Genomic DNA, 20,263 nt, shown 5'->3' with positions numbered 1-20,263 from the left:
TCTTCAGAAATTACGTCAATAAACAGAAAAATAAAATGTTATGCTTCAGATTTTTAACAACAGGACTTTTGCCCGGCAAGGTCTCTGTTAGATTTGTTTCAGTCATACAGACTCCTGATTTCTCATAGTCTTGAGTCTGAATTAAACAGCTCTCACAGGAGAGGGAGGGAGTTCTGTGCTTTGCAAAGCGCCAAGGCCAGCTCAGACCAGCCGTGGCCGCTCAGGCTGATGCGGCTCCCCGGGAAGTTGGGTGAACAGCGGGAGAAAACCCCGGGCTGCACCGGGCAGCGCCGCGAGCCGGAAAATCCCCAACCCCGGGGTGGCCCCGACTGAACACAACAGGGCTCCCCCGCTCCAGTGGGACACGGGCATTCCCCCAGCTACTACCCCAGAATTTGGGCATACAGATCCAAAAGAAATTATACAGTTTATTCTCTGCCTTTGGGAGCAGGGACGGGTGGTCCGAGTCTGAAGAAAAAGCAACGGTACCAACAGAGAACACGCAAGGATGCGGTTTGGGGTGCACGATACAGACGCAGGAACTGAGTCTATGAGCTTGGCGGCCTTTTGGTAAATCACGAAAATAATCTGGTATATAAAATAATCTCGTTCCGAAATAATCTGGTATCAACTCAACCGATTCTCCGGTAAACAAGTCGTGACCTTTACTGCCACCTTAGCGGGTCACAGCCGCCACACAACACCGTTTTCTCGGGATGCGCCAGGGGCCGGCTCCACGTCCGCTGGCTCCGGGGCGCAGCCTCCTCCTCCTCCTCAGCGGAACGGTTCCGTCCACGGGCGCTGCTTCCCGCGGGTGTCTGACAGCTGCTGGCCGGGAGCCGCCGGCGCTCTGCGCCCGCAGCCCTCGGCCGAGCCCAGCGCCCTCAGCGCTCCCCGCCCGCCCCCGCACTGACAGCCCCACGTCCCGCCCCGCGGTGCGGCCCAGCCCCAGGCAGCGCCGCGCCCCGCCCCGCCCTGCTGCGCCGGGAAATGCCGCCGCGGGGCCACGGGCCGCTACCACCGCTCCGGAGGAGGAACTGGGAGGGGAGGAGGTCGGAGGGGGCGGCCTATCACCTCCCGACGGCACCGCCCGGCACCGCCTGCTGCCCTGGTGGCGGAAGGTCGCCGCTTGCCCCGCCCGGGCGGCGGCGGGACGCGGGCTCCGGGAAGGGCCGGGCCTGAAAGTTGCCGCCCTCCCTCCGTATCCGGGTGGTTGCTCCCGGGCGCAGCCGGACCGCCGGAGCCAGTGCCAGGCGAAAGATGGCGTATCCCGGACAGCCGGTACCCGGCGGGTTCTACCAGGGCGGGGTGAGCGGGGCCGGGCCCGCGGGGGAATGTGGCCGGGGGAGGGGCGAGAGCCGGGTCAGGCGGGGGCTGCCCGGCCTCTGCCCCGCTCCCGCCGGGACGGGCCGCAGCCGCCGTTCGGGGTTGCACGGAGAAGGGGGAGAAGGGAGGGAGGAGGCGCCTTCTCCGCAACTGCTGCCGGGGAGAGTCGGTGCTGAGGGTGTGATTCCGTGATTTATTTGCACCTATGAATCAGGTTTTTTTAAGGGTTTTCACACTTAACGCATATTCTTCTATGTATTTGCCCTAGACATCTGTTTTGCTCAACTTTTCTGAAGTGGAAAAAAAAATTGCGGTATTTTTTCAGCATGCCGTTTTCTGCTAGGGGTAGAATAAAATGAAACCTTGGTGAGATAGACCAGGCTGGATCCAGATCAGTCGATTACTCCTGTGTAAGGTTTTACACTGATCTGCTTACATTACAATGCATTAGTATATCAGTACTGAAACTGAGAGTTGGTTTGGGGGATTTTTTCATGAGGAGTTTCGTTTGTGGTTGGTTTGATTTTTTTTTTTTTTGGCATGGTGTGTACATAAAAACGTAAGTTGATAAGTACAGATTCTTAACTGAATCATTGATTTAAAATTAATTTTCTTTTTTATTTCCAAAGTATGGAGGAGCTCCAGGAGGACCAGCATTCCCTGGACAAGCTCAGGATCCTTTGTATGGTTATTTTGCTGCAGTAGGAGGGCAGGTAAACTTATAGAATTTACTTATTTGACTTACAAAATTTACTAAACTGATGATATTTACTTCTTGGATTTTTTTTTCTTCTGGGGGAATACTCTCTACCTTTGGAAGGACAAAAGTCCTAGTATTTGCAGTGAGAAAAACTGATGTTCCTAGTAAAAAAACCAAACAAACAAATCCATAATTGCTTTTCTTAGCCTATTTGCCATGTACAGGTGTATTGGTCTATGTTATAGCTGTATACATACAGGAACTATACAATTTGAATAATGCTGTTAGTTTCTGTATTGTATGCGTAAATACATAGATATATACACAAACATAGGCATGTATGCCTCTATTTCCTGTACAGGTATATGCAGGGAATATATAGATGCCTGAAGTTTGGTAACTGAATTGTGACTCAGCTCTGGGTTGGTGAATGCTGCCAGGTTTGGGAGAAAGAAAAGAGAAAGAGTGTAAAGTGTGGGCTAAGAGCAGGAAATGCTGACAGGAAAGAGGTCATGATCTTAATGGACTCACAAATGGAAAAGCAGTCATGGGTTGTGCCAACATCTGGGTTTACTGGTAACATACAGTGATTATTCTTCTAAAGGAAAGGCTTTCACAACTTTTTTTTTCCCTTCTCTGTCATTCTGCACTGCATTTTTGATTTCTTTGCTGTAATTTTGTGGCATATACTGTTTTTGTATGATCATATATGTTGCTAGAAACAAATGCTCTTTGACCTGTATTACAGGGTTTAGGAACAATTAAGTTAGGTTTATTGAGCTGAAGTTCCTTGTCTGTTTGCTATATTATAGCTATTTATTGCACACCTGTAGGGTGTGTGCAAATCTAAAATTCTGCTCTTGGTTCTGTATCCTGAAGAGATGCAACCACAACATTAAAATTTAAATTCAGCAATTAGCTGATGTTCACATTCCCACCATAACTTGGATTAGTTTTGTTCTCTGTTACTCTTTTGAATTAATAATGCATCTTGCAGTCTGTATCTTACCACTTCTAACTGCTTGTGAAAATATTTGGGCTGTGTGTTTTTAGTAAAGGAGAACACTGAATGACCTCTGTGTAGTGAGGCTTTCTGAGCAGGGGGAGCCCAGAGCTGAGTTGTGCTGACAGTTTGTGTGCCAGCTGAGGTGTGTCTGTGCAGGGGCCTCCTGGGTATGTGCCAGGAGTCAGCAGTGGAGCCGGTAACTGATGCTGGGCAAATGAATGAGCTCCTATTGTAAAGAGAAAGGGAGGGAGCAGCAAACAGGATCAGCCCTGTGGAGAAGAGGTGGCAGGAGCTGGATCTCTGCAAAACATAGACCATGCTCAGCTTTCTCCAGTGAGGCATGGAACCTGGAAGCTGGATACTACCCATACCCAGTGGGTTGATGGGTATGATCAAGTCAGCATTTAAGAATACTTAAGTTAATACTCTGAAATGCTTTCCATTTGTAGAAATCATTCCTTACTAAAATGAACTCAGTAGCTTTCGAAGTTATCCTTGGAATCTGAGGTGTCTGTTTCTGGTACCAGTGGCTGTGCAGAAGTAAAAACTCTGTAAGGAGACAGTTAAATGTAACAGCTAAATTATCAGTTGCTTTTATAGCCATCCATGCAACTCTGTAAAAAGCCACATCTCAGTTATCCATCTATATTTACTGTAGAATTAGTTTGTTCTGGTTGTGGTTTGCTGCTGTGTTGTTTTTATGCTATATATTTGATGTTTTCTCTGAGCTCTCTTTGAAGTAGTTTACAGCAGGGATCTTGTCTTTGACTTGATGAATTAGTTTCCTTTGTTCACAGAAGAAAGTCAAAAGTATTGTTTCTTATCTTTTGTTCAATTGAGGCTGTCTTTATAGGAAGTAATAATTTATTTTTTAGCCTGTTTGCAGAGCCAATATGCATTGTCTAGTTGAACCTGCTTATGTTCTACTAAAAAAAACCCAAAAAAGACAAGCATATTTTTGGTAATGTTAATCTAGATTACAGTCATGCTTTTCGATCTTCCTCTATTTTAAAGTTATGCAGTTTCTATCTTTATTTCAGAAGGTACAAAGCCTTTGAAGAGATTAGTTACTTGATATTAATGACTATTTCAAATCTCTTCCCTTTCCCTGTCCTGTGAATTTAAAGTATTAAATACATCTGTAGACTGATGGAGTAGATAGGAAGCAAATTTGGGTTTAGCTGCCATTAACTTTACATAGAATCAAAATATTGTTGCCTTCTTTTTAGACCTTGTCAGGTATCATTTAACATAGAACTACTATTTGTCTTCTAAACAATGATATTTAATTTCTGAAAGTTATCAGGCTGTGCTCTTCCCACCATATCATTCAGTACTATATCTCTATCCTTGAAAAAAAGAGTTTTCAAAACATGAAAAATGCTGTAACAAACAGAATCATAGAATATGCTGAATTGGAAGGGACCCACAAGGATCACTGAGTCCAACTCCTGGCCCTGCTAAAGACACTCCAAGAGTCAAACCAAGGGCCTAGTGTGTTGTCCAAATACTTCTTCAACTCTGCCAGGCTTGGTGCTGTGATCGCTGCACTGGGAAGCCCATTCCAGTGTTCAGCCACGCTCTGGGCAAAATACCTTTTTCTGATACCCAACTTAAACCTCCCCTGGCTTTTCATCTTCTAATGCTTTACAGAAGTGTCATCATTTTTTATGTCTGCAGACATAATGTTCCATTCCTGAATGAGATTAAATTAAACTCTGTTTGAACCAAACTTCATGTTGGGGATGTGAGGAATAAAGCTTAGAATTCCACCTCCAGTTCTGGCAGCTCATTGCTTTCCATGAATTGGCAGTTGTTTTCTCTATTTGGCCCTGAGCAGGATTTGTTGGAAGTGAGGCTTTTTCCAAGCTATGTGGATAGGTATCTTTTCTGAGTTTGTTTTGTTTTTCTTTCAAAGTTCTTTGCTTTCTACATTTGCTTGTTCTACTAGCAACGTAATATTTTAAAAAGCAGGAATTTTTAAATTTGTGAGTTACGAGGATGTCTTGAGAAGCATAACTGAATGAATGCCACTGGAAAGGGAATGGGTACTGGGAATAAGCAGCCTGGGAGAGGGTATTAATAGCTGATACATCTTCTGTTATCGAAAGGATGGACAAATAGATGCTGATGAGCTACAGAGATGTCTCACCCAGTCAGGGATTGCAGGATCATATAAACGTAAGTTAATGATTTGAATAAACAAGCACATCTAAAGCACACTAATTCTTCTTCCCTAGAAAATGTGTGTAGTTGTGCCTTCTGCAGAGCTGGGGTTTTTTCTTTGCATGGCAAATGGGTTTCCTTTTCATATCTTGGACATGTAAATTCTCTATATTCAGTTCTGTGTGCCAAGAATTTGCCTTTTCAGCCTCCTTAGTTCCCCACTCTGCTGGGCTGTGGAGTTGAAGTGTTTTTTTTGTAATGAACAGACAGTTCTTCAAAAGATGCTTTGCTTTGGTTTGAACTGAGCTTTGATAGTGACCAAAATCTGTGGCAGTACTCCTGTGCTGGGATACCTCCTGTTCAGTTTACAGCTTCTGTGAGTGAAACTGGCTTGCTCAAGTGGTGTCTGTTGGGGGGGAATATAAATGACCACTTTGAAACCCAAAACTATTGTGGATTAAGATGAGAGCAAGTAAATGTTGAATATAACTGGAATTGCCTCCAAATTACCTGCTGTCAGTTTTTCTAACAAGTAATGGCTCTTACTTGGATGAAAAATATGGTATGGCTCTATACTGGGGAACCAATTACATAATAGTTTATGTAATTTAAATTTATAATAAATCTGACATTTTATGTTTAGATAAAACTGAAGAATATGCTCTTAACATAATTTATCTTTCCTTTTTCTAATTTTAACAGCTTTCAACTTAGAGACTTGCAGACTTATGATCTCAATGCTGGATGTATCCTTTAGTATGAAATGTAAACATTTTGCATTATGTAAGCAAAGATGAGAGAGTGCCAGAACATTTGGGAAATGCTTTGTAGTTTCCATTCAGCCTTTACTTATTAAGTCTTGTGATCATTGTGATTGGGAAGATAGAAAACTCCATTCTCACTAATTTTAACAAATTAAGAAATAGTAAACAAATGAGGCTCTTGATGACCAATCATTTTACAGCAAGTGGTATCCCTCTAAGCCTGGGGAGCTGTTTCTCCATCAAGTGTATGAACAATCAGGTCTGGTGGCCCAGAATAAAGCATTGTTCAAATCACTTAATTGTGCTTTTCAAGTAGGACACCTTTACAGTTTCTCATCCTTCCTAATGAATTTTAAGCATCTGTTGTACACAGCCTGAATACAATCAAAGTCCTCCTAAATCCTGTTCATGAATGAATCAGCTTTGAGTATCTAATGGAATGGTATGTGGCATTCAACAGTAGGACCTGTGGAAGACTTACATATTCTGTGTAAGGCTGTAATCTTTGGAGGTTTGTTAGCCAAAACTTAAATTGAAAGTTTTACTGCTTAAAAAGAAAAAAGCAGAAATTAAACTGGAAGGGCTTTTAGCTCATCTCGAATAAACCACTTAGAATACAAGAGAACTAATATAATAATTTATTATTTGGCATCTATTTTTATTTCTGCTATGTATTTTAATTGGATACAGTTACGTAGCAGCAGGTTAAAGAGAAGTGTGTCAACTAAAGTAGAATTCACAAAGGGAAAATTGCTTTAGCAGGTTTCACTGGGAAGAAGTGGGGAGAGCAAATCTCTGACCTTAGGTTTTGGGTAGTATTACCTCCATCTGTGCTGGGGGATGCTTTAGTGTTCTACAGGAAAATTAATAATAGTAAAATTGTATTAATAGCGGCTTTCAACTAAGTTTTAACTACAGAGATATGCCTTTTTTGTTTGTTTGTTTTCTTGTTTGTCAAATTTTGTTGGTGGTTTTGTTTAGTTAAGAAATGTTTTTCTTAGCTTTGAAATCAGAGGGATATGTCTGGCACACTGGGATTTAATGAGTTTAAAGAACTCTGGGCTGTGGTCAATGGCTGGAAGCAACACTTTGTAAGTTTTGACAGTGATGGAAGTGGCACAGTGGATCGTCAGGAACTGGAGAAAGCCTTGATGACCATGGGTAAGTTGTGAAATGTTCTTGCTTCTGACACTGACTCACACCATTTCCCAGTTATCATCCTGCAGTAACTAACACATGATATTTCCAATGAAAACTTGTTGGATTCTATTAACTTACCTGACTTTTCAAACTAAGACTATTATTTTCAAATAGGATTTCGACTGAGCCCACAGGCTGTGACTGCCATCACAAAGCGATACAGCACTCAAGGGAAGATTGCATTTGATGATTACATTGCCTGCTGTGTGAAACTCCGAGCTCTCACTGGTATGCTGGATTGGGGCCTTGTTGCTGTCATCCACATAATATATTTTTATTTAATAAAACCTGTTTGTTCACTTATCTCAAGTTCTACTTTAGCATACTACAAAAGAGATTTCTATCAATAATCTACAGACTAGGATTTTTTAAATTCCCATGAAAAAAAGGACTTTATACTAATGCAGGGTTTACTCCAGAGACCGGAAAAGTAATGTTACCAAAATTGGGAAACTTTGTTTATTAAGAGAACATAAAGGGTTGTATGTGATATAAAAATTTAGTCTTGAAATGAATTGCAGTATTCTTGATCGTGTTCTCCTTCATGTGACTTGGGAAATTTTAGGAAAGTACTCTACACTTTAAAAAAATGTTTATTTGCAATTCTTCTTACTTGGTTTCTGTTTTCTTAATGAATTTTTGCAGAATGTTTTAGAAGAAGGGATACAACTCAGCAGGGTTTCGTGAACTTCCACTATGATGACGTAAGTAAATTTTAAGGACTCTATTAAAATTCCAGGGTAAAACAAAAGAAAAACTTAAGACAATTAGTAATGATTTGAGTTTGTGCAGCAAGAACCCAGAAGTTCTAGGGCATGTTGAGTATTGTCTCAAAAAGCTTTCATGTATTTTACTGAGTTCTATAAAATGTTGTGTACCTTTTTCTGAACTTCTAACCAGTGTGGTTCAAGAAGATGAAAGAAGCTACATTACTTGTTAGCATCACTTTCTGTGATTTTTTTTTTTCCCCATTTTCTGTTTTAAAGCTTGGTAGGCATTTTTCCTTGGAAGGGTTGGTGGAGGTCTGGTGGACAAATTACACTCAGTCAGGCTTCTGGGTCTTGGCTTCCTAGCCACATCTGTGCAGCAAAAAGAGAACACTAGATTCAAGTCATCCTGGGTTTGGGGATTTTTTTTTTGGAGCAAGGGGGAGAACCATGTGTGCTAGTTTTTATTTTTGGTGCTTTGGTATCATTAAGGAGATGCTTTGCTTTAATTAACTATTTGCTTATTTTCACAAGTATTTTAAAGCTTTACTCTTTGTGGGCTGAATTTCTTTACAGAAAAGTGTAGTGACAATGAGTATTGTAGGAGAAAAAGTAAAAACTTGTTCTCTGTCATACATCTAAGAAGTGGTTATTCTCTTTTCAGTTCATACAGTGTGTTATGAGCATCTAAATCAAAAGGAAGCAAGCTGTGGATGATCATGATTTAACATTCCAGTTTTATGAGCATCTTAATCAAAAGGAAGCAAGCTGTGGATGATCATGATTTAACATTCCAGTGTTTTGCTTTGCCAAGTTCTCCAATGATTGTGTATCTCAATATTGGAAACTGCATATTTTATGAAGGCATCCCTTTTCACACATTTTTTAGTCTTGATAATGAATATGAACTACTCATGTACTGTTGTCTTTAACTTCCAATGTGTGATTATTAAAGCTGCTTTTATTTTTATAAACTTGCAATTCACTATGTATAACTCAGATCATGCAAATGGTAAGACTTTCAGGCATGTGTCTACTTCCCCCCCCTCCCCCCCCCCCCCCCCCCCCCCCCCCCCCCCCCGTGATTCACTAAAATCAGTTTCTGGAATGCAACTTACTGTTTTCTGATTTCAACAGTAACGTGTATGACTTAAGAGGATACATATTTTCTCATGTTTCACAACATAGGACAGATGTACAAACTAAAAGGGATTTTGGAATGGTCATTTTGCACTGGTCTGTTAAAACATCAGTAAGTTTTGGTTACTTACTTTGTCAGCTCTTGAAGATGAAGCCTGTGACTCCATGCACTGAGTGTAAGACTACCTGCTAGAACTTCTTCTAAGCAGGGATGCAACAGAACATAGCAGAAAACTCTCCTAGCCTTGTGCCCTGGTACCAGGGGCTTTGTTCTTGTAAGATTCTTGCTTTGTTTGTCACTGCATAAAACACTTTTAAACATACAAAAGCTGTGCTGTGTCAGTTTGTGCATCAACTCTCCGTTCACAGGCAGACAGACAGACTTCAGTCACATGTAAATAAATGTTTCTATGTCTCCCCTTTGGCCCCTAGCAAATGGCCTTCATGCCTCAATATGCCAGCTAACACACACGGGCCAAAAGCCACTTGGAAAAAATTCTTGCCATGTTGCCCTTTCAGATCACAGCAGTAGTTACCAATGAAAACAGATAACAGACAGGCAAGGCTTACTTGCCTGAGGCTCTTCAGGGGGCAAAAATGGGATTTTTGTTTGGTGGAGGTTTTATTGTTGCTTTTGTGGTAGGATTTTTTGAGAAATGGGGAAGATGGACATGGTATGGAAAGAGGGAACAGCACAACTGTGCAGAGGTAGTACAAACTTTTTTCCAATAAAATAAGTTAATGAAACTTTTGTTAATTTTGGTCACTTCTGCCTACCACAGAGGAGTGATATATGTTGTTTTTCTGCTTGTGAATACAATGCCATAAAAATGTCAAAAGAAGTATATTTCTTAAATAAGTAGTTTAGGGCAGTTTAGTGGAGGAACCTTTGTATTAAGGAATGAAAGCAAAACTACACATATGTGCCTATATATAGACATACCTAAATATACATCATTGGACAAAGGAGCTCCTCAGAGCAAGAATCTCACTCAGAGATACTGTATTGCACCCTGCTTTGTGGAGGTGTCTATTAAATCTGGCCCTTTATTTTCTGGGCTGTAAATTCAAAGCAGGCTCGTCTTCGCTAAAGAAGCAACTTGTACTTACTGCTTAAATGTAGAATCCTTTGGGTATTGCTTGTAGTTTCATTACAGAAGCTAGTTCTCTTTCTGCCCTTATAATGAATTTCAAAGGCAAAGACAGCATTATAGATTCACATTCTATATGTTGTCCTGTTGCACATAAGGTTGGGAAACATGGAATACATTAGTATTCTAATGGAATACATTAGAAGTATTTCTAATGGAGAGACCAAAATCCACAAAGGTTTGTCAGAGTGTAGCAGACATCAGTTCTACAGCAGTTCAAACCTTTGACAGCTGACAAGGTTGGTAAGCATGTGAAAAAAGGCTGTTCTTCCTCTAGGGATTTGAGTATTTTGTATATATACAGTGCTCATCCTTACACTTAATTTTACCCTAAGAATAGTAAGAGATCTTTACCAAAATGTTCTTTTCCCACACATCTTTACTTCTGCTTAGTTGGGTTTCTGGTCTTGTAGTGGCTTTGCTGGGATAGAATTAATTTTCTGTACAGCAGCGCAAAGGTTCAGATTTGTAACTGATCAGCAGCAATAACAGAAATGTTTCAGCTCTTGCTGGGCAGTGCTTGCATAGTGTCCAGGTCTTCTCAGTTTCTCACTCTGCAGTCACAGTGAATAGGCTGAGTGTGGGCAAGAGGCTGGGTAGGAATTCAGTGAGGACAGCTGACTCAAGTGGGCCAAAGCACTCAAGACCCAAGGACCCAAAATTCACATCTTGCCCAGTTTTTTTCCCCAGGCTGAATCCATATTTTGGTACCAGCCAGTTATAGTGAAATGCTGCAAGAAAACTGTGAACCAATAGGGTTTTGTAGTCTTGCAAACATAAACCAGAGAAAACTGGGAAAAAAAATTGTTCCAAAACCAGGAGAAAATTCTGGCTTCCTCCAGAAAAAATAGTTTTTTGTTTTACATCAACATTTCAAAAATCAGGTGTATTCACAGGGACTGATGAGATACGTAATCTTTAAAGTTTAGAGAGAAGCTAAGCTAATACATGCAGATGCTAAGGAGTTAGTACAGAGTTTGCTGTCCTAGCTAAAAAAAAAGCCACTTGAAACCTTTTCAAAAATTACTTCCCCATTAAGAGTAGATTCAGTGGACGGATTGAATATGCAAGTTACTTGCTTTAGAGAAACAGGTATTATTATTCTCAGAATACCTGGGAAGGATACTCATGTGACACAGGAGACTTATATGGGGTGATTGCTTTTGACCTTTGAGCCAACCACCAGGCATAGTTTCAAATAGGTATTTTTCCTAGGTTGCCCTCAAACAGGCAAACTAAGGAATAGTAATTTTAGATTTGCTTTGAGAACAGTAGGCCCCTAAGATAAAGGTTTGAGAAGGTCACTGGATCATTTTCAACCTTGGAATTTGAAAAATAACATCTATATTATTCTACTAGCCTTCTCCCTCACATGCAACATCTCTATTTTATAGAGACCTATAAAACAGAAAGTGCTAAATACAGCGAAGGAGAACAAAATACACACAAGAGTCTTTGTCATTGAAAGTCACTTTACTGATGTTACAATATGTTAGTAACATTGAAAACCACAGGCATTTGTATTAAATACTCTTGTAGAAGTGGATACTGTGACGCTGTTATTATTAAAAGTGAGCAGGAATTTAGAACCCCAAATTACAACGATTTGATTTTATAAAAAGCAACATTTTGTTTAGCTACATGAAAGCCAGATTCATTCAACAGCCCAATGCCTGTAATGTTTATGACAAAAATATCACACTCAAAGCTAGAAAGTTGTAAACTGCAGTGCTTCATTTTGATGTTTGTCAAAAATCTTGCATTTTTATTACATCAGGTATGATTTTTAAAGAATTTTAACTAGCAAAGACAATGATATGATGCAAATCATTGTTTTTGCCAACACTAGCCCAGCCACAGGGGTGAAACATGATTCTCATTGCCTCTTTCAATAATGGCTAGTATGAGTGAAAAAATAGCTTTTTTTTTTTACAGCAATGCCCAAGTTAAACATCAGCACAAAATGAAGCTGGCAGAGCCAGTTGGTATATACCACCCCAAAAGCTTTGCTGAAAGAACTGGTCATACAGTAAATAGTGTTTTCTCCAGCAGATTAAAAATTCCATAATGCTTTGCTATTCTGAAAAAAATATTTTGCATTTATGCAACAATAAAAATAAGTACTGTATTCTATATAAAATATTACCTATTGTAATATATTTTTATCCTTAAGAAAAGAAAAATCAGGTTATATATTCACAGTTTGAGTATGTTCTGGACTGTATTTCCAAGCATAAAGTATGCAGAGTCTACACAGGCAGTGAGCAGGAGTTCTTGTACCAATAATCAAACTAAATCAGCATTTGCTGTTCTACAGAGCCTTACAATATTGCATGATTAGCTGCTCGCACCACTCCACTTACAAGGTCAGTCAGGCCTATATACAGAATTTCTAACATGGTTGTAAAAATAGACTTTCCATGCTAAAATTAGAATATGTAAGGTCTTAAGGCCTCATGTTGATATTTTTTTAAACAAAAGCTTTATTTTTTTTATTCAAAGAAATACAGAAACAAAAAAATAAAAGATTGTTGCTCTGACATTTTATGCTCTAGTGATTAAAAATTGTGTTGACTCCTTTACTCCTACCCTAGATAACATGTTTCTTTTTAACTGCTCTGTGCTTATTTTGCCAAATTTTCCTCATCTCATCCTTATCTCATTCTGAGTTATAGCAATTGTGGCCCATCTTAAGTAGCAGAAGTTTTTAAACAGTTTAAAGCTGGTTTAGCTGAAGTGATTTTGCAACTGGTATAGACTGGATTTTAAAGAGCTAGAACTGCCAGACCTGGCTAGGTGAGACAGTTTTGAAGCCAGGTACATTATCTCAAGTGTGAGCAATATCTGTGTTCTGAACTTATTTTTAGTGCTTGTTTTTCTTACTTGGCTGAGATAACCTGGAATGTTGACTGTTGTAGTGCTTTTCTCTAAATACTTGCAGAAAACTGTTGTGGAATGACAAGATACCATGTGCACAGTATGCACAAAGCTGCAGGTTACATCATACTTGAGACACCAGAAATGGTTTTCATAAGCTGACTTAGAAACTACTCGCATCAGAAATTTTTAGCATAGATGATAGAAACTATTACTTCCTTTCCAGTTCCTGACAAAATCACACTTAAGAGAGTCCTGTTTGTATTGCAGCTGTGTTTACACAATTAGTTTCACTGTTTCATTTTTTTTTTTCCTTATTAGGATGAATAGTTATGTGCACACAGGATCCACACTCCACTGTCTAGTCATGGGATCACAACCTGCACATATTTTTGCAGCTTACTCAAATTTGTCCTCAGGAATCGCAGAATATTCTGGGGAAGAGACCCACAAGGATAATCAAGTCAACTCTTAAGTGAATGGCCCATGGGGCAATTGAACCCATGACCCTGGCGTTATTAACACCGACCAACTGAGCACGTCAAATGTGATCCAAGTCAAATCCCATATTGCTGATATGTAAGATTTGGAAGCCATGCAAATAGTGGGTCATCAGCTCATCCATTTTTTGTATTCAGCAGAGACTGAAATGCTCAATCTCTTTAAAAATGAGGCAAATAGCATCATATTGTGGTTAAAAACAATGGTCCATACAGTCCACTGCTATCCTGTGACACTGAAACTCAATTTAGAAAAGGAAAAATATGATTTTCAGACTTGGAGCAAGAGAAACAGGAAACAGCTGAACTACTGGGTTCACAGACTTGGTGATATAGGAGATTTAGCCTTCAAAAAGGCTAGAAGGTGAGACACAGGAGGGTTGAGTCACAAAGTGGTTTTACCAGTAGTATTCTGGTTAACAAGTAATTAAGCCCCAAAACAGCCACTTGCTCAGTCCCCACCCACAATGGGATGGCAAGAGAATTGTGAAGGTAAAAGTGAGAAAACTCATGGGTTGACATAAGAACAGTTAAATAATTAAAATTAAATAACTATAGTAATGATAAAAAATTAATGAGAAGGGAATTAACACAGAGTGAACTAAAACCCAAAAAAGACAAGTGATGCAAATGAAAATAATTGCTCACCATCGAGAGACCGGTGCTCAGCCAGTCCCTGAGCTGCAGTTCTTCACTGCCAGCCTTCCCCCTGGGTTGTTGCTGAGCATGGCATCATATGGTTTAGGGTATCACTTGGGTCTGCTGTCCTGGCTGTGTCCCCTCCCAGCTCCTTGTGCACCCCAAGCCCAATTGGTGGCAGGGCATGTGAAGAGCAGAAAAGGCCTTGGCTCATTGCAAGCACTGCTCAGCAATAACTGAAAAAATCCTTGCATTATCTACAGTGTTTTCAGCACAAATCCAAACCACAACCTCATGCCAGCTACAGTGAAGAAAATTAACTCATCCCAAGCAAAACCAGTGCAAAATCCACAAGACATGAGCCATCACCACCTGATTATAGCACAAGAAAAAGAAGACAAAATCATTAAATGGTCTGGGTTGGAAGGGACAAAAAAGATCAGCTCATTCCAACCCCGCTGCCATGGGCAGGACTTTCCACTGACCAGGTTGTTCAGAACCCCATCCAACCTGGCCTTGAACATTCCAGGGATGGGGCATCCACAGCTTCTCTGGGCAACCTGTGCCAATGTCCCACCACCCTCACAGTAAAGAATTTCTTCCTAATACCTAATTTAACCTACTATAATTAACAGCATTGGAAAGACCCTACCCATACTGCGGAAAGGTGACACACTTTTAGCAGCTTTCTGATGTCAGCCAACTCACAGAGGCTGTTAGTGGATGAATGTTTCATGCAAATCCTTTTCAGTAGAAGTGAAAAAGGGATGGAAGAGAACAGGAGCTCACTGAGTTTTACACTGGAGTGTGATAACTTTGCTTACAACTAGCTACGGGATTTGATGACAGAGCAAGTCCTAAGGGCTAACTGAAGAGTATATCCTTTAGGATTATGGAGTCTAATCCTTCTTTCACATTACATTCTATCTATTAATCAATTCCCTAATGAAGCTACAGCAAATTTGGTCAGAATTTGTAGTATATGCATGTCTATAATAATGTATGTACCCATTTTTACCTCTGGTTTTGAAAAAAGTTGTTGCATTAGCATTGACAAGACCAATCAGTCCAAACCAGCAACAGGGATTTGAGTAAGAGGATTTCAGTACACTAACTATTGACACAATTTCTTTCTGATTTTAATTCAGGCTATACCTCAAAGGTTTCAATAGCACAATCAAAATTATTTCATGAGCACACGAGCTCAGCACGTTCAATATCTCACAAATCAGGAACTTTTTAAATCATTTGGAAGAAGCCATCTTCAAAGTCAAGTCACACTTCAGGTGACTGGCAAGTTGTGACTTCAGTCACAATTTAAGCAAAGATAGGCTCTATTAAGGTAACAATCTTCTTGAATCTACTCAATTAAATATAACAAAACTATATGTAAATTATCAGTCACAACTATCTCTGGTATATTGTCTGAGATTACTACAGTTCTTAAGTCAACAAATCCAGAATTAGAAGGTAAATCTTTACTTGTTAAACTGTGGCAACATTGTGCAGCATTATTTTAGATACAATCTCAATTTTCCAGTCTCCATCAGTTAGTCACATTATTTTATTACAAATTACACAAGATTCTTTTCCCACATTGAAATACATAAAGGTATTATATTAAGTATATTTCATCCTGCCAGTCCTATGCTCATATAAACAATTACTTCTAGTTGAGAACTGATGGCTTCCTTACTTACTTCAACAGGCATCTACAGCACAGTTGGCAATTAACTAGTCCATTTATTAAAATAAAACCAAAATAAAAGCATGAGTCTCAATTAGTCAAAATGACTGAGCTATATTAGTGACAAGTACTCTATTTTAGTCTGGATGAGGTATTATGCAGCAGTTTATATTGCTATTGCCAGTGTAACTAACTACAGTGGATAAAAATATTTGCAATCTTCAAGGCTATTAATCTGGCAGCTTTCCAACATACTACATTTTAAAAGAAGGAAATGACAGCTTTGTAAGAAAACAGCTTCTCTGTCCAACCTCCACTGGCCTGGGAGGCTCACACAGCCCTGCCAGTTCAGGTCTCCCAAGTTACCAACCTGATGCAAAGTTCTCTGCAGAAGAATTTTGCAAGAACACAAGCCCTGTGATATTCTCACACTAGACCACCAAAGGGAAAGTCAACATTTGTTTAACTTAAACTTAGTGCTCAGAACTAGACTTCCAGTTACTACATATCTCCAAATGTGAGGGAGACTGTTAAAGGTACGCTACACACATAAGTGCATCATCATATGCTACAAATGAATTATACCATAACAAAAGAAGCTGGAAGTACATACTACATTGAAAATACAGTCAGGAGGGGCATTTGTTTGCAAAACAAGAAGCTATGAACATAGCAGAAAGAGCCTGCATGTTATCTCCCGTTCTGTCTGCCAAATCTTGCTGCTTCTTGGTAAGGCAAAATGGAAAGGGAGTAGTAACACTGAAAAACATAAGATATGCACAGAAATCTAATGGGATCATTCAAAATTACATGCCAGTTTGTATAAAAAGAAATACCATAAAAGGCACATGATGAACAGTCCAGTTACTAAAGACAAGATATGAATATGGGAGGGAAAACCAGCTTCCAGGTGACAGAGTAATACAGCAATGATCAGGTTATCATAATGTCCTAATGTGGGTGAACCTCTTGAGGGTCCTGCTCAAAGTCCAGTGAAATCAACAAAAGACATATTGATTTCATGTTATGGGTCAGACCCTAATTTCATAAGCTACATGCTATCAACTATGTTTAATCCAGATAGCTACACTCAAAGTAAATCTTTGCAAAAAATAATCTTCAGTGCTGATTGATATATTTACCTTTCACAAAAATGCAGAATTTGTCCCTAAAGCAGTTACCAGTGACTGTCTCTTTCCAGATGGTCAGTCTGCACCCATTTGTGCTCACTTACACTTGTCTTTTTCCAAATACTTACCAGAACCTGTTGACTGTGAGAAAATCATTTGAATGCCAAGGCCAATATTTTGTTATAATCATACATACAGCCTAATCACAAAATACAGTGCTTCTAAAAATCTTACATATTTTACAGCTGCCAACATCTTTAAACATTTATTAATTTAATCTTACATATATCTGACTTTATTGAGAGACGTAAAAGTTAAAAAAATACATTAAAAGGCTGCAAGTGTTGGGTTCACTTACTAAAGGAAATACATGAAAGAGGTAGAAGATTCAGAAACACCATAGATGTTCCCATTACAATAATATCTAATTAATCATACAGCTGTTGGGTAGGGTATTCAACTGCACCACAGAGTCAGGTGTTTTATTTTGCAATGGTACTACCTGAAGCTAAGAAGTAGTCAGTTTTGGAAAACCAGGGAATTATAAACTGATTTAATATGGTCCAGTTTCTCACTAACTGAAAATTTCCAACCAGAAGGCATTTGCTTTACAACAGCCTTCAGAAGTCTCGGGTGTTAGAAATATAACATCAATTTACAGACAAGATTAACATGGTAAAGAGTTGTTCCCCCCCTATTCTTTTTAAGCTAAATTCATTTGTGCTCAGTTTAATGCCCCAAAAAATTGTCAAGGGGGCTTCAGGGGCAGCAAGCATAGCATTCAAGCACATGGTAAATGCGATTCCAGTAACAAATAAAAATTGAAAGACAGCAATGAAACTGGCCACTTGCCCAGCACTGTTATTATCTAGTGCAGTGAAATCGTTATGCATCTCATAAGCCTATGCCTTGCCATCTAAAACAGTGTCTGAAATGCTCTGTCAAAATACACAGCAACTCTCACAGACAGACTTCACATCACCACATCCTGAATTGACCACTTAGAAGTATTCCCAAATGTCCAGTAAGTTGGGCTGCACATGACTTAAAGACTCTGCTGTCTGCTGAATCATTCTTGATTACACCAGTGAGAGGATACAGTGGTTATCTTACTAAACAAGGGATTTTGGCTGGTTCCTTTTACGATGATTTAAGACGAAGTGCTCCTGTACTGGTTTCCGCAGTCTACTGTACAACTGAGATTGTCAAGACTGTATAAGATGCTGAAAAAGTTGTTTAGATTTTGGTCAAACACCAGTTTCTGAGAGATACAGTTTTACAGTACTGTACTTTCTGTATTTCCAAGGATGTCTGCTCATAATATTAGAAAATCTGAAGTGTGATGATGTTAGTCATGACTGTTTCTTTAGGCATTTGGCAAAATACACATACATATAACAGCTATTTTTGACATTATTGAATGTTTACATATATACAATCTGTATACTGAGATTATAAACATGTAAGGTAAAAAAAAAAGATATAATCTTTGTTTGTTTGCCATTTGTGTCAAATAGTTGCCTTTCAAAGCTTGAAATCCCGTCACAAAAAAAATTCCTATATTTCTTACTCCTGCATGCTAATCTCTACTACAGTAAGTTGTTTTTCCCTTACATGTGGAAAGTAAAGAACACAAGGTTCATGCATACAGCGTACAAGTTTACATCAGCTGGGCTCTCCGTGAGGCACTTTCCCAGTTCCACTCTGGTCTGACTCAGGACTGCAGTAAACCAGAGAAAAACCTCTCTTACACAGGACTGGCAAATGGACTGCAGCTGGGATTCTAGGTCATCATGCGGAACAGCCTTGTCACATCTGGGCTAATTATTCTCTGTCAAATGTTATGATTTTGGTTGTTCATAAAATCCATAAAATACAAGTCAACAAAAAAGAAAGAAAAAAAAAGACTGATTTTTTCCTTTCCACATGACAGGAGGTTATCACTGGCATCTCTGTTGATCTTTCGAATTGTCTGAAGAGGAGATGAATGTGCAGTGACTCAGTGATGCTGAGTTCCTATAAAATCCAAAGTAAACAGTTCTGATGTGACCCCAGGAAAACACTGCAGCTAGATGGATGTCTCCCATAGCTGGAGAGGGGGAAAATAAACACAAACACACATTGAACACCAAGATAAAACAGGCTGTCACCCAGACAGTGCAAGGACCTTGTCTGGGGAACTGCATCTGCATCACTTGGGTCACCAAATCTCCTCCCAGCCTCTGGTGGGTATCTGTTCACCAAGTGAGCAGACAGGCTTCAGCATTTCAGCACAACTTGCAGTCAGCATAGCCAGCCCATGGCTGAGAGTTCAGTTTTCTTTTTGAAAGAGAAATATCAGTGTAGCATCACACTTGTACTAGACAACTTATACCTTAGCGTTACGTTAGTATTAGTGTAGAGACAACTTCCCATTTTCATCTGCCTAACTCTGCCCAGAGCAACATGACTTCCTGCTGTGGGTTTGATCTGCTGCCAAAGCAGCTCCAGGGCTGAGATACATCAGTACAGCCCAGGCTCCAAGCTGCCTTGGAAGACCCTGTGCTGCACTTCACACAATCTCCTGCCCCAAGCAGTACTGGGGGAGCAGCTTGCAGGTTCCCTCAGCAGCACTCCATTCCTTTTTTCTTGAAAAAAAAAAGGACAGAGAACAGTGATGAGAATCTCATCAGCATCAGCAACATGAACCAAGGGTATTGCAAGTAAAGCTCCTAAAGCAAATTTCAGACTTTTTTGCTTATTCAAATACCTGCTAGGTCTGAATTGACACAAAGGAAATAAAAGCCTTTTGGAGCAGCTGGAAATCTCTCTGTATGAGGTGTAACTATCCACTGCACATTCCAGCAGCTCCTGGTCAGTCTAGGAGGGCCAGGCTGGGCTCAGATTACACAGCAGTGAAGTCCCTCCAGGCCTGCAAGCACTCCATATGCTGCATAACTGGAAATTTTTACATTTCCATAAAGCTGGAAAGCAGCTATCCTCACAGCCTGAATGAGAGCTGCTGGGAGAAGGGGTAAGAAAGGAGAGCCAAACACACCACTTACTCCAGGGTTGCCTGTGCTCTGCAGCCCAAAGGCTATCCAGGGCATATTTTCAGCTTAAAATAAGAAATCTGGGCTTCAGGGAAGCTTTAAGAGCAACCTGAAAAGCTGCCTGTACACAGCTGTCAAGGCCTTCATCACTGCCAGAGGCTCAGCAGCTTCAGAACTTCAGGGTGCAAAGGAAATGCCATTCCAGCTCTCCTTGTTGGTCAAAGGTGTTAATCTGACA

The 20,263-nt window shown here is 40.0% G+C and overlaps 2 protein-coding genes across 17 annotated transcripts in view; one reads left to right on the top strand and one right to left on the bottom strand.

Annotated features, from left to right (window-relative positions):
* Positions 1-1,046: 1,046 nt before the first annotated feature.
* Positions 1,047-15,195, top strand: SRI (sorcin). Of its 6 annotated transcripts, none has more exons than XM_074535683.1 (8): positions 1,047-1,308; positions 1,956-2,039; positions 5,901-5,944; positions 6,976-7,123; positions 7,277-7,390; positions 7,808-7,866; positions 8,534-8,606; positions 8,668-15,195. In XM_074535683.1, the coding sequence occupies exons 3-7, from the start codon at positions 5,927-5,929 to the stop codon at positions 8,558-8,560; spliced, it is 366 nt and encodes a 121-aa protein (XP_074391784.1). In that variant the 5' UTR covers positions 1,047-1,308; positions 1,956-2,039; positions 5,901-5,926; the 3' UTR covers positions 8,561-8,606; positions 8,668-15,195. The 6 variants fall into 6 exon arrangements, with proteins under 6 accessions (XP_074391784.1, XP_074391786.1, XP_074391791.1 ...); XM_074535690.1 differs by adding an exon at positions 5,144-5,213 and having other exon boundaries at positions 1,122-1,281; positions 8,534-15,195; XM_074535687.1 differs by adding an exon at positions 5,144-5,213 and having other exon boundaries at positions 1,122-1,308; positions 8,534-15,195.
* ADAM22 (ADAM metallopeptidase domain 22) overlaps positions 8,946-20,263 on the bottom strand; it is a 136,630-nt gene continuing 125,312 nt past the window's right edge. For all 11 annotated transcript variants that reach the window (XM_074535587.1, XM_074535599.1, XM_074535607.1 and 8 more), the window contains one exon: positions 8,946-19,082. In XM_074535587.1, coding sequence (XP_074391688.1) covers positions 19,062-19,082 — 21 coding nt within the window. In that variant the 3' untranslated portion in view covers positions 8,946-19,061. The remainder of the gene's footprint in view (positions 19,083-20,263) is intronic.

Source organism: Zonotrichia albicollis, chromosome 1 (genome assembly GCF_047830755.1).
Source record: "Zonotrichia albicollis isolate bZonAlb1 chromosome 1, bZonAlb1.hap1, whole genome shotgun sequence".
In the NCBI taxonomy this organism is placed as follows: Eukaryota; Metazoa; Chordata; class Aves; order Passeriformes; family Passerellidae; genus Zonotrichia; species Zonotrichia albicollis.
The sequence above is the reverse complement of the archived record's forward strand: the minus strand, read 5'-3'. Positions and strand labels throughout refer to the sequence as shown.